The sequence below is a fragment of the Podarcis pityusensis genome (genome assembly GCF_964106645.2).
Source record: "Podarcis pityusensis genome assembly, chromosome: 1".
Classification (NCBI taxonomy): domain Eukaryota; kingdom Metazoa; phylum Chordata; class Lepidosauria; order Squamata; family Lacertidae; genus Podarcis; species Podarcis pityusensis.
The window spans coordinates 39,020,615-39,034,616 of NC_138028.1; the positions used below are offsets into that span (position 1 = coordinate 39,020,615).

General features: G+C 41.2%; 1 protein-coding gene across 1 annotated transcript in view; it reads right to left on the reverse strand.

Moving 5' to 3' along the window:
* Nucleotides 1-1,539: 1,539 nt before the first annotated feature.
* The window catches only part of DPH6 (diphthamine biosynthesis 6), a 240,207-nt gene continuing 227,744 nt past the window's right edge, over nt 1,540-14,002 (reverse strand). Inside the window, exon 15 of the mRNA XM_080980137.1 lies at nt 1,540-4,159. Coding sequence (XP_080836263.1) covers nt 4,041-4,159 — 119 coding nt within the window. The 3' untranslated portion in view covers nt 1,540-4,040. The remainder of the gene's footprint in view (nt 4,160-14,002) is intronic.

Sequence of the window (14,002 nt, forward strand, 5' to 3'; positions counted from 1 at the left end):
AAACCACACCACATATTGACATATTTGAAAGTCTGGCATCATTTGTGCAGGTAATACAAATAAATAGTACCTTTCTCTTAAAATGAAAGCAATATTACAAGTAAGAGGAGGAAATATGCTTGAAACACTTTCCAGGCTCCTTGAATGTGATGGAAACCACTGAGCTATCCAGATACACACATGGGACGCAATCCAACATAGGGATGTTACCCAAGTGATGTGGGAGATGCAGAAGCACAGCTTTTTCCGGGACCACTGGGGTAACACCCAGGCCATAGGGCATTGTTGCCCATGATGCAGCTTCTTCCCATATCAGCAATGCTCTAGATTTGGGAGAGTTGAAGCTGCTGTGGCAAGGAACTATGTACAGTTCTGCATTTTTCAGGAGTACCTGTGAGCCAGCTCTGACACACTAGAAAGCTTTGACCTTCATCCCATTTTCTGTTTGTTAACTTATTGCCTGCTCACTCTTTGTTCTGAAGCAACAAAAGATAGAAACATGAGATTGAAACTGTCTTGATAAATGTAAAGCCTGTATCATTTGCAAAATTATTTCAGTGCCACAAGATATGAAAGAGGGTGGGGATAAACAGAGAGAGAGAGAGAGATGCTAGGGTTAAAAAGTTTAACTAACATACCCCAGTCATTTGCCAGTTATGAAAAAGTTGTAGAGATTAAAATAGATATTGCTTATGACCGATGTGCCAGTACATTGGTTGACAGCACAGTGTTGTTCAGTAAAAAAAAGAAAGAAAAAGAAATGTGACCTCCAACATTCAGGCTGCGCTGGGACAATTTTTAAGCACGCCTATGCCTTCCTCTTTCAAAAAGACTTGTCAGTAGTACACATGAAAAGGATATTGGGATTATAATCAATCACAAGCTGAATATGAGTCAGCTATCTGATGAGGCTGCAAAAAAGTCTAATGCGATTTAGGTATCCATTAATAAAACCGTAGAGTGGTATCCAATTATGGCTGGAATCTGTCAGAGGAAGCGGGGAGGCAATTTTTGCCAATTTTCCTCCCCCCTTGTGATTCCCTCTGTATCTGTTCCACAGTATTGGGGGTTGCCAAGAGCAGATTTAGGGGGTATGTAGGGCACTATAGGGAGGGCTAAACTGGAAATTGCCTTCTTCTCCATTATGCTAATGGATTCCCTTCCATCAGCATATGATCACCACTGGATATCACCCATAGATTTCCAGTCCTGTGAAATAATAGTCACACTTGGTTCTGTGTTACTAGGACCTCATTCAGAGTACTGGACCCAGTGCTGCACTTTCAGGCATATTGGAACTGATTATGAGGAGGGCAACAAAGATGGGCTATGGAATAGAGAACGAGGCATACAAGAGGCTTACGGGACTGTGCATGCCTGGTCTAAAGAAAAGAGGACTGAAGGAAACCCTTTTTATTTTATTGGGTTGTCCTTGCTTTTATTTTGATTATGTATTTTGTGTTTTTATTTTGTGATTTTATCCTGTGAACCGCCCTGAGACCTGAAGGTATAGGGTGGTATACAAATTTCAACAACAACAATAACGACAACAATTTATTTTATTAAAATGTTGAAGCCCTGTCCTCCCATTGCAGCAGCACCATGCAAGCTCACAACTTAAAATATTACAAATTTGTGAAAACAAGTATAGAAAACACATAGATCAAGGAGAAAACCCAGCTGTCAAAATGAAGCAAAAAATGTTATCTGTCACATACCAGAAAAGTCTGCTAGAATAAAATGGTCTTTAGTAAACAATGGAAAACAGTGAGGGAACGGGGGCAGCCATACCTTGTGGGGCAAGTAGTTCCAATTAGAAATTGAGCCACTGAGATCTGTCTTATGCTACCTAAAAATGCTTTCATCATAGGTTTTCAAATACTTAACAGTTCCACTAATGCAAGCACTTTTGGCTGTGCAACAGAACGTCCCCCCTCTCTCGTCTCCTATTGAGCCCCCTAAGTAAGTTCTGGGTCCCCTCCCTCTGCCTTCTGGAGCAGGGACACAGAGGGAGTAAATAGGGCAGCAAAGTTCCGCTGTTCAGGCAAAACTGCTTGGATAAGTGTTTAGTTGTATTCTGCTCTGGATAATGTTCTGCCACATAGACTAGGACAAAGTCTAGATCGAATTGGCCTAAGGTACAGGATAGTAGATTTGGGTTGAACACTAGGAGAAAATTCTTGAAGGGATCAGAGTCTGACAATGGAACAAATTAGCTAGAGAGGTGGGTCCTCTTACTGGACGTAAGGCAGAAACTGGGCAGACATGTGGGGAATGTTGTATCTCCAGATTTACTGCACTGAACTAGTGGGTTGGACTTGATAGCCCACACAACCCTTTTCTAACTCTACAATTCTGTGATGTGCTGAAAACTTCTCCATGCAAAGAAGTATAAAGAGCTGCTTTGCTGCTTTCAGATGGAATGTCCCCATGCCATAATCAATATGGGATGAAGCAATGGAGAAACCTCTTAATACATTCACAGCAGCAGGGCACAGCCTCATCAAAACCAAGTGGGTTTCAGCTGTGGGCTTGTTGCAGATACTGGCAAATTAAGCCTGTGAGTATAATTCACTCACATAAATTTTGGGCTACGAAAGTTTCTAGGGGGCATCCAGCCCTCAACCACTGTCTGTTGGGAGTGAGGAAAGGGTTGCTTGTAAAATGCTGTAAAACACAGCTAGAAGCTTAGTTCAAAGCAGGATAAATTTAATCAGAAATTTGCACAAGGCAAAACTTTTATCTTATGGCTGCAGGAAGATCCTGGCAACCAGATCCATAAGAAAGTCATGCAATAGTACATCAAAGGCAATGGGAGCAAAATTCAGACCTTGGTTTAGCAAAATGCTTCTCCATGGAATTACTGAACAGAGTGGCTTCCATATTCTGTAACGGCACCAAGTGTACCATTTGCACCAACTGCAGTCCAGAATTGTCCAAATGACTTTTGAGAAGTTAATCCCTGTCTGAAGGCATGCTGCTGGAAGGTCTAGTTTCAATGGCAGACAACTAGCTGATGATGCCCCCCCCCCCCCCCCCGGCAGAAGCTGATGCCTGAACATGTACTGCCACTACCACCACATGTGGCAAAGGGTGCAGCAGAGGAGGAAAAGTCCCCGAGTCAAGAGGCTCCATTTGGTAATCCCAATCTAGAGATCTGCCACCATGCCAGAAGGCAGAGTTGAAGCTGCCACTGCTGCCTGGTAAAGCTCTCCCATCTTGTCTGCAATGCAGGAGATGGCCTTTTGCAGATGCCCCTCCCCGGAAATGTCTATTTAGGGAAGGCTGTACCAGTAATGCTGGAGCTGCGGTGATGGATTTGTATTTGCATGCTATGAATACTAATAGGCACTCTCTGGAGGCTTCATTTTTTACAACAAATTGGCAGTGGATCCATTCTGAGTACTCAGTTAGGTTTTCCTGCAGTCTGCTATGGGGCATGAATGAGCCCCTTGAGCTTTGGCAGCTGTTTTCCTCTCAGAGCTAATGATGGGATCCTCATGTGTGTACAGGACTCTGGATCTCAGGCAATATGGGGCCATTTACTGTACTTATGACAGTACAGTACATTAAGCTTAACAGGGCTGTGTCAGCATAAATAGAGCATTCCCTTGAAACAAGACTCTGATCAACAGAAGGTACACCAATATGAGGAAATTACCAATTAAAGGCAACATGTTGAGAATCTTCCCCAAAACTATCAAAGGATGTATAAATGTAATTAAGGGATTTTCCACGTAAACTTAGCAGTCTTCTATAAACGTTATGCTAAAGCAATGGAGTATGATCTGATCTTGGTCATGAAAGATACGAGGCAGGAGAGATTATGGAGTTATGGATGTGACATTTAAATTCCCTGTCAGATACCAGATGATATTCCAAAACTCCCTTGGTGAAAAGTGGGGAAAACGGTATCTCTTGCCAAAAGTTTCAGGTACAGACAGGCCTGCTTGTTAATGCGCCACCATCATTTTCAATACAGTCACGTGATGTCTTCTTGCTTTTATAGTGGAATGAATGGGCCGATGCTCAGTGTTTAGCTACTGGCTGAGCCAACATGCTATGTGAATAATTTTGTTGCCAGGTAAATCCATCACAGGTACCATGATTAGAGCTGGTGCTTTCCTGCCCATTTGCTCTTTGAGATGTCCTCGGAGTCCTGTAAGATAAATAAACAGATCCATTGATACCTTTCAACTCATTTAAGCATTCAAAAAAAACATAACCACATGCTGCAAATAAGCGTATTTATCTAAAAAGAACGAAAAACAACCTGATTAAAATAAAGAAATCCCTTTGGTATGATTCAGCACAGCTCCTTTGACATTTTGATGCAGAAAGTTCAGATTGCAGCTTAATGCAGGAGAGCTTTCCCCACAGTTTCATCCTAGTTTGTTGGTTGAAAAGCCAGGAACTTGGACTTCTGGGTTGGCGCCTCTGGCAATGGCGATTTCCTCCGATCGGGAGGAATCAGCTCCGTGGAAAACAGGGTCTGAACCGCCACGGCGAGCCGGAGACCTATCAAAAACCACAGGCGGGAGAAGCCTGTGGACGTGGGATTCGGCTGGCACCTTTGCGCCCCCCTACTCGTGGGGAAACCCAATTTCGGGGTTCCGGAGCGACGTGGGGTGAGTGGCGCGGTGCTTTGAATTGATTGCTTCTTTCACGTAGTGAAGCCGCATTGCTGTTGCCGGAGAGCGCTGACTTTTTCCTGTGGACAATTGGATTTTAAACAACTGGCCGTGAGTAGAACGGAAAATTGGATTAAGAAATTTTTTAATTTGGCACTGAAGCGGGAAGGTCTAAACAGGAAGTCCACCTTCCGCTTTTGTAGATAGATTGAAGCAAAGACACGGCAAGCTAGAGTGTAGAAAGTCATTTGTAAAGGATCAAATTTTCATCATTTAAAATTACTGAACCCCCCTTGGAAGCAGGAGAAGAGGGGGGAACCTTTTTTAGACTGTTTAAACCTGCAGAAGAGAGAGTTAAGGAAGGTAATTTTCCACCGTCATGAACCTGGGAGCGGGGTGTCAGGACAGATGTTTTGGGGAAGTTCATTGACTATGGACAAACGTTTTTGACAGATAGTTAAAAGAAGAGAAACATATTGATTCCATTGTTCCCCTTCACATTTAAAAGAAACAAAATATTGACAAAATATCCGAAAAAGGAAAACTTTGTTGCTAGATCTGTGGTTTTTTTTAAAAAAAGATGGATACAAATAGAAATTGTTTCCCCTAGAGGGAGCTTGTGAAACTGTTATTAAAGCCGAACTGGGGAGCTTTGCAGCTGTAATAGATTAAGATCGTGGGACCAGACTTCGACCTTGAACAAGAATGTGCTCGGAGGCTCTGGTGCTTGCCTTTTGCAAGACAAGTGCTTTATTGGAACAGTTACATGAGAAGATGGATTTGATGACTGTTGCGATCGGAAATTTTGGACAGGCAGTGGGTACCTATATAGAACCCACTCAGGAATTAATCCAGGAATGTGTTTTGACAGATCAGATGAGGGAGGAGGTTGTTGCTGGACCTCGGGTGGCAGAGATGGAGGGAGCTGTGGCCCAGCAGGAACATGAGTTGTTGGATTTGACAAACGACCCTGGAAAAAGTCAGATTTGGAGAGATGGAGTCCAGCTTGGCTTGGAGATGGGGGGCTGGATAGACCCCCCCTATGCAGGGATGTTTTGACCCTTCAAGTCTGGCTTTGGGCCGGGGGGAGCTCGGAGCTGTGGGGGCCTTTAACTTTGGAGGGACCTTGAAACATGCCTTTAGATATCACATGGATTTCAGTGTTGACTATGGAAAAGGGGCTGACGTGTTGAGAAGGGACAAAAATATTGTCAAGCTGGAGTCTCCCCAAGTGAAAAGAGTTGAAGACAAAGTAAAGTACAGGTATAAACATGAAGAAGACCTGCGGAAGGGACATGGAAAAGACTTAAGAGCCTCGGATATAAGGTCACCAGGTTGATGGACTAGATGGATGGGATAGAAAGGACTGACAAAACCAGAGACCAGGAAGAAGAGACGATGGATGAAGATTGGAAGAAAGTTTTAAAAAAATTATTTAGAAAAGTATCGTAAAATTAATGAGTATTAGAAAAATGTTGGAATGAAATTATTTGGCTTTAGCAGAAATGTTAAAAAGAATTATATAAGAATATGTTATGGTTAAGAGAATTTGGTATAAATAAGATTTAAGTTTTAAGTTTTAGGGTTTTTTATGGTAAGATAAGGTTAAAATAGATTAAGGTAATTTAATGACAGAATACTGTGAAAGATGGAAAGGATTTGCTGAGATAATTAACAACTAGAATACAAAGGGAGGTGTGAGGAGGTCGATGAAATAAGTTAATGACAGTTAAGGATCTGGAAATATTGGATTTGTTTTTAAATTTTTTGTTTATTTTTGCTTTTTCATTTTGATGTATTGTGTGTTTTGCTTTTGCTTTTTGACTTTGGTTTTTACTGATTTGTATTGTTTAATTGTTACTTTTATCTACTTTTTTCTTTTTTTCTCTTTTTCTCGTTTTTTCCTTCTTTTTTCTTGGTAACCTTAAATTTCTCAATAAATATCATTTAAAAAAAAGAAAAAGAAAAGAAAAGCCAGGAACTTGGTAATATCATAATTTCCAGTACTTCTTTTCTATAATGTGCTGTACGTAGAAACTGCCTCAACCACACAAATGGTACTGTGATATAATAAATAATAAAATAAAGACAACTTGGAGCCTGCAAGTTGGTTCCAAATGCAAGCTGTTTATGTAATTAATGTAGAAGTAAACAATCCTCTTTTATAGTTCTTGTCATCTGATTTTTAAAAGCACGGACAGGAGACTGAGACATGAGCTCTGGCAGTAGACAAAAGCAGTCAACGAGCTTTGATGCCAACTAGCATTTATTTATGAATATTCTCCTATTTGTGTACTGTGTATTTTTAGCACCCTGCTTTTGTTCTTATTTACTGGTTTATTATTGGTTTCTTGAAATATGTTGCATTTCTAGATGCTTAGGTTTATGTTGATAATACTTGTGTGCAAGTCTTTTATTATTAGGCTGGTTCTCCTATACCAATCCAGTCATGCACTGAGATCTTCTTCTCTTCTCTTCTCTTGGTACCCTCATCATCACCAGGGGCCAGTACTATTACTTCAGAGGCAGGCAAATATTTTGCTAGGCTTTTAAACTCTTTTCAGCAGATTTTGGTTTTTATTCTGATTGCAGCTTTTATCTCCTGCACTATGCTGCTGTTTCATTGTTTTCAGATGTGCTGTGTATGTATGCAGAATGAGACAAATTTTGTATTTTTATTCTTCTTGTCAGTTATACAAGGAATGCAGATTAGTAATGAAGGTGTGGCATATCCAATTAATTAATAAGGGAGAGGGAACAAATAAGGCAGTACTATAATGAAGATTTATCTTTAGCACTCACCTCCAAAGAAATAAGACGAGTTCCCCAAAAAATTCCTCCTAGGTTTTTTTTTACAGTTCAGACATGTGCCTGTTTAGAAGTAACCCCCAATGTTCATTGGAATTAACTGTAAGTGCAAATATCAATGAAGCCTCAATATGAATGTTTCTTAAATGTGTAGAAATGTGAAATGTCATTTTGTGAACAGTTAACTAGGTGTTATATTGTAAACTTTTTTAAAAGAACTCAATTCAAGACTGTTTTTCAACAAGTTTATTTATTTGCTGGCAAATATGACTGCCCCTCCAATGTTTCATGATGCTGAGATCCATCGGCTAATTAATAGATTTCATTAGATTTACCACAAATCCAGCTCATTCAAATAATGTACGAGAATAATTTAAGAAAATGATGGAAAAGTAATTGCAAGAAACACTCCTTTTCTTAATCAAGTTATAGTGCATCCTTTTAAGGAAAGTGGTAGTTACTAAGCTATGTTGCACTTTTGTGGCTAAAAATGTTTTCTATTTCTGTGCAGTAGAGCACAAATCTGAAGGACACTGGGGAGGGGGGAAGATGCTAGATTTGGCTTTTAACTGGCCTTCCATTGTCAGATTCTACAATACTGCAATTGTAGTAATGCAATGTTTCATACTATTACAAAGCTTAGCTACATAGACAGAAAATGTTATTCTTTCCCTATGATTTCAGAGCTGTCACAACCTGTGCCATTCAGAGGCGATATGCTGATGATTATTATTTTACTCAACAGCTTTACGAGAATAGAGCATTGTCCAAGGCCTTCTCATGCAGATATTGCGTCGCTTGGAAGGGTTTAACAGATGGAAATGGTTGGTGTTAGAGGTGAATATTGACTGAGCTGAACCCAAGATCAATAGCTGCCTCAGAAGTCAAAAGGACTTCATGTTCCATGTTTAAAACAACTTGGTCTATGTTTTCCAGCAATGTGCTCATTCAGGGTCAGCTAAGCACCATTGCAATGAGGCAACTGGAAATGTACACGGCAGCTACATTTCCACACACTTGTCAAGTGGATGAGAGGCAACCCATTGAGAGCACAAACTAGCAAAAGCCTTGCCTTTCTTCCAATGAAATCACTGGCACATAAGCCTGCCACTGTTTTTTGAATTTTCGTTGCTTTCAGTGGGCTTTCATTGGACTGGGATTGAAGATGTCAACCCATGCATTATTTGCATCTATTTCTCTTCCTTGAATATGTTGAAACAAGAGTTCCACTAAATTTAATTTTTATCACTCAATTAAGCAATTGCCCAATACTAAAACCACATCAAAAAGGTAAAGTATTTTATTTCCTGGCAGAATATTTGGCAAAACCACTGCAGCCTTTAGAAACCAAAACCTATTTAGGATGGAGGGGGGGGGAGAAATACTTTTAAATTCTGAGATTTAAAGTGCACGCTAATCACAAATTAGCTACTTAAGTGTTCCACACTAGAAAGGAAAAAAGATACACACATATAATGTCGTCCTGATGGCTTTTATGTAAGCTAATTCAGGCAGAGAGGGCCAATATGCTTTCCTGCAGATTGCTCTATTAACATTATACAATGCCTGTAGTGCAGTAAGCTGTTGCTTAAAGTGCAAGTTTAAGCCAAATCTATGCCTTAGCTTAGAAACAAGACTCCTGCCATTGGCAGCTATAGCAGAGAAACACAAGGACTAGTCTCTGTCCTCTGAAATGAAAGCGGAGGAGGGACATTTTCAGAAAGAGCACAATTGTAGGCCAGAGTACTAGATTTTTTCTTCTTCATTTGTCCCTGCCATGCTCCTTTTGCTACCTTTCCTCTCTGTGTTTTAACCAAATACACTGTTATATCACTTAGCGCAGGTCTTTAAATCCCAGAGCTAATAAAGCTCCATTGCTTCAGCTGTATGGATTTGACATGCAGCATGTGCTTTGAAGAGAAGCTTCACAGGGGATCAGGTTCCTAACAGTCGACTAAGAGTTTCAGTCCCCACAGAGGTGCCCCTGGCGTGCTGAGCACTTAACCCTTCGACCAGTACCAACATGACTGTTCACAAATTATTGATGTCTCTAAATCCCTGGCAGATTGCAGACAGGTCTTGTCTCCCTTGAAGCCCAAGCATATGGCCACTAATGGGATGGATTAAGAAGAAAAAAATACATGCAAACACTCAGCCTTTGCCACATGAATGTAAAGCCACAGAAACAGGAGAAGGTGATTGAACTGGACTGAACACTGCTAAATACATGATTAGCCTCTTGTTATGGATCATTTCCATTGATCTATATCTGGTTTTGCAGCACAGTTTAATTAAAGCTGTCTGGAACAAGCCTGTCCCCTAAATGATCAGCTATGCAATGAAAACGTGAAACTTGAGGAAGCTCAAGGCCTCTAAAAAAGCCTCACTGACTTTGTGGTAAAATAACAGTAGCAGAAAGGGAAATATATTTTCTGCACAAATAAACTGTTTTGTCGCAGCATCTCAGGTTCCTGAACGTGGTTTTAAAAACACAACAAATCTCGTTTCCTTTTAAGTTTGTTCTTAAGGTGGATTGCTTTTCACTCCCAAATAATTCTCTGGAAGCCAATAAGCTTACTTGCAAGTTAATTATTTCCTGATAAAAGGGTCTAACAGTGCGTCCTAAGCACGTCTATTCAGAAGTAAGCCCCACTGAGTGCAATAGGATTTGCTCCTAGATAAGGCTGTACAGTACAGGATTACAGCCTAAAATGGGGGGTCGGATCCAGCCCGCAGAAAATGGCCCGCCAGCCCCAGGAGCTTTATCTCCCAATCTGATCAGGACATAAAGCACTCTGCCTGCTCTTTAGAGATCCTCCCACTGCAGTGCTCAACATTGCAGTACTAGGACTGCAGATAAAGCCATCTGTCTGCTCTTTAAGAGCAAAAGGCAGCACACAAGGCAGCCTCTCCGCCCTTGTTGCCAGAAAAGCTGATTGTGTGTCCCTGTGTGTGTCACTGTGCATGTTTGAGAAGCGAGAGGGAGTATGTGCTGTGTACCTGCATGCCTGCTGAGAGGATCTGCTGCACATGTGGTGATTGTACATGTGCGGTGCAAGTGCACATGTGCGCACACATATACACCTTAGCCACACCCAATGCTGGCATGTTGTCCTCAGAGGGGTGGCTGACTGTCAACAAGGCGCTTGGGCCAAAAAGGGCTATTCAATTTTTGATTTTACTTCTAAGTCACGTTAGAAAGACTTACACTTAAACCTATTTAATATTATTGGAACTGAATGGGTTTTAGGCAAGCATCTCAGGGGGGTTTCAGGTAGCAGGCTGTCACTGTAGGATATACAAAATTTACAAAAATCACATAAGCAGGCCCAACAAGCAACAGATTAACCATAAGGGAAACTGGCAAAACTACAAGGGGGACAAAAATGTAAATTTCCAATTTTACCAAATACCTAGGTAAAAAACAAATGCAGGTCATTCCAACGGATTAAACAACCAATGATCCTAGCAACAGTTCTTACCCAATTTTTCACTTATGGCAGCCCAATCACTTTCCTTTTCTTTCTCACACAAGACGGCCACACTCTGTGCCCACAGACACTCACTGTGTGGATTTTGAGAAATTTAACACCTTTTAGCCATACCGCCCAGGCTCTTCCAGTGGAAGACCAAAGCTCCACTGGCCAGAGAGTTCAATAGCTCTGCCTGCCCTCTACAACAAAGAGAAGGGAAACCAATGCTGTTCTTAGGTTTGATAAATAATAATAATAGGTCACCTAACAAGGTGCCTCTCATTCCGTTTCTCCAGTCATGAACTTGGTGGCAATGGCCAGGAAAATGTCCAGCGTTTTCCATTTCCCACAATGCCCCAGAATGATGCTTCATTGGCTCTTTAGGGCACTGTGAGAAACTGAGAAGGGAGGGTGGTTTCCCAGATGTACTCAGCGCCACCTCATAGATCCTCAATGGAGGATGGGCAGATGGGTCAAACGGGTCAACATTAATGGGTCCTGGCAGCTACTGACAATACTGTGTCCTGGTCCCAGCCCTGGCCATTTGATAGATCTGAAGCCAGAAGACATGTTGTTGGAAGTACTTGAGAAGATCCAGTGAACACCCCCCATTCAGTATTGACTGCTATTAGCCTCTTTAGCACATGTAAGTGGCATTCCTCTTCCTGGAAACCAGACACAATTTGGTTTCCAGGCAGACCTTCTGAGCACAAGGGAGTCAGTTGGGGAATGTAAACTTTAGTTCCTTTCTTTCTTTGTCCGGACAGCAAGCCAGTCTTCATTGAAGGTACCCTCAGTGACCTCCCTCAGTCTCTAAGACGTGCAAGCAGAACTATCTCATGCCCTTTAATAGGCCTCAGCCTAATAGGCCTTATCTTGCTGTCCTCTGACCCAGAATGGCTTCTTGCAGTTTAACTGCACACCTGGTTTTTGTCCCAGAATAAAATCAAGGCTCTTCTGCCTCATCCAAGTTACTAATGGAGCAAAAATGCAGAAAAACTGGAGTCACTGTCTTTCCGATGAAATGCAGCAAGGCCAGTAAGGTCAGAGAGATCACACAAGCCAGAGAGGCCATACTCTTCTCAAAAATGAGAAAGATAATTATTTGTTTCATTTTAAATATGTTTTTCATCCTGCCTCTCCTTTTTTTTAAAAAAAAAAAAGACTCCAGTTAAAGGCAGCAATAAATATAGATAAAATATAGGCGATAAAGCCAATTCATATTTATAAGCTTTCATGAACAGAATGATTATTGAGTGTCAGGTGAATTCCACAGCTGGGGAACCACCACAGGAGAAACCACATATCTCTGTCTCCGAGAGTCAAGGGCAGTGGGGCGCCCCAAGAAGGGCCTCAGAAGATGATCTCATTTGGCATGCAAGTCTGTAAGGGAAAAGACAGTTACTAGCTCCCATAAGGACTGGAGGCCAAGGGTATTGCCATGAGTAGGGAGAGCACTAACATTTATGGCAATTGTGCTTTCTAAGAGCTGAGTCATTTGCTGAGGAAATGAAAATTTTTTGACTTTCTTTTAAAGTTAAGTAGATGGTTACCATTTCCCCCCAGAGCCTAATAAATAAATAAAAAACCCTGTAAAGCATTTATGTTATTTTTAGAGAAGGCTCAATTATGGGCCTGTCATCGTGCACAGTACATCCTTTTATCAGGCCACCATGCTAACTTGTTCTTTTCCACAGTAAAGTTTGCTTAATGACCAGTTTAACAATAGATTTTTCACTGTAGGTGTTAATTAGAGCTTTGTGGACTCTATAGGATTTGTGCTCACTAAACCCTGTAATTCAAGACAAAAGCGGTAGGAGCACACCAGCCCCCTTTCTCTTTCCATGAAGACTTGACGGTGACTAAACCAAATCTAAGAAACAACAATCCCACCGCCACACCGCCTTCTCTTTTCTATGGATACCCAAAATCATACCACACCGCTTCAGAGCAGAAACAACGATAGCAAAGAACCCTTCTTTTCAGACTGCAGTTTCCGAACTAAAAAACCAAGCTCTACCATCACAATAGTCTTTGATACAGATGTCACAGAATGTTGCTGTCTCCTCAAGATTATTGTGAGAAGTATCTCTTCTTAGTTGTTTGGTGTCTTTGGACAGTAAATCAGCCTTGAGTCTCATCAAAATTATCCACATGAAACAGATTGGTTTGATGTATCCACTCCTCACTTAAGAGAGCTTTCAGTTATACTTGCTGAGACAAAAGGGCTGATTCACATACTGTTGTGGAGACAAAAAACCCCTGTATATGGTGTGAGGCATATGCGGCTTACATAATCCCTCCTCATGTGTAGAGCATAATGGATTACATACACTTTATGAGGCCTCATAGGATCCTTTCCAGCCCACCTCAGGTAAAGGGCGCAGTTGTCTTGCATTCTACTCAGCATGCTTCATATCCTTAATAAATCAGTTAATATAAATCCAATATGGTCTTTCTAAAAAGGAAAAGTTTGCAGCCAGTGCCTGAAAGACAATAGTGATAGGGCCTGGCAAAAGGACCTGGGAGAAATTCCAAAACCTGGGTGCCAACACTAAGAAGGCACCACTGACTCCATTAAGATGGAGCCGTATGTGCTGTTATTTTGGACTTGTGTGCACATGCTCAGCACAATCAAATATGGCTAGTTGAATGAAGAATTCAGAAGCTTTTCTTGGGTGGGTGTCTAGGGGAGAGAAGAGTTCATATTCATGACATGAATCTTGCATTAACCTAGAATTCCTCTGAAAGATGTGTATAAACGATAATTAGAGGACAAAGACTAGGCTTTAACTTTTGAGATGTTGTCTGAGTCACACCCAGAAAAGACCTACTGAAATAAATGGATTTGAGTTAACTGTTCCCATTGTATTTAATGAGTCTACTCTGAATATAACCTACAGTGCAATTCTAACCATCCCTAGTCAGAAGAACGTCCTATGGAACTGAATGGGTCTTACTCCTAGGTAAGTCGGGTCAGCACTGCAGTCTTGGCTGAATTCAACCCTTTGACTATAAAATTACACTTATTGACACAAAGTACAAACTTCAGTGGAATGGTGTTCATGAGTCCTATACTTCGAAGACCAG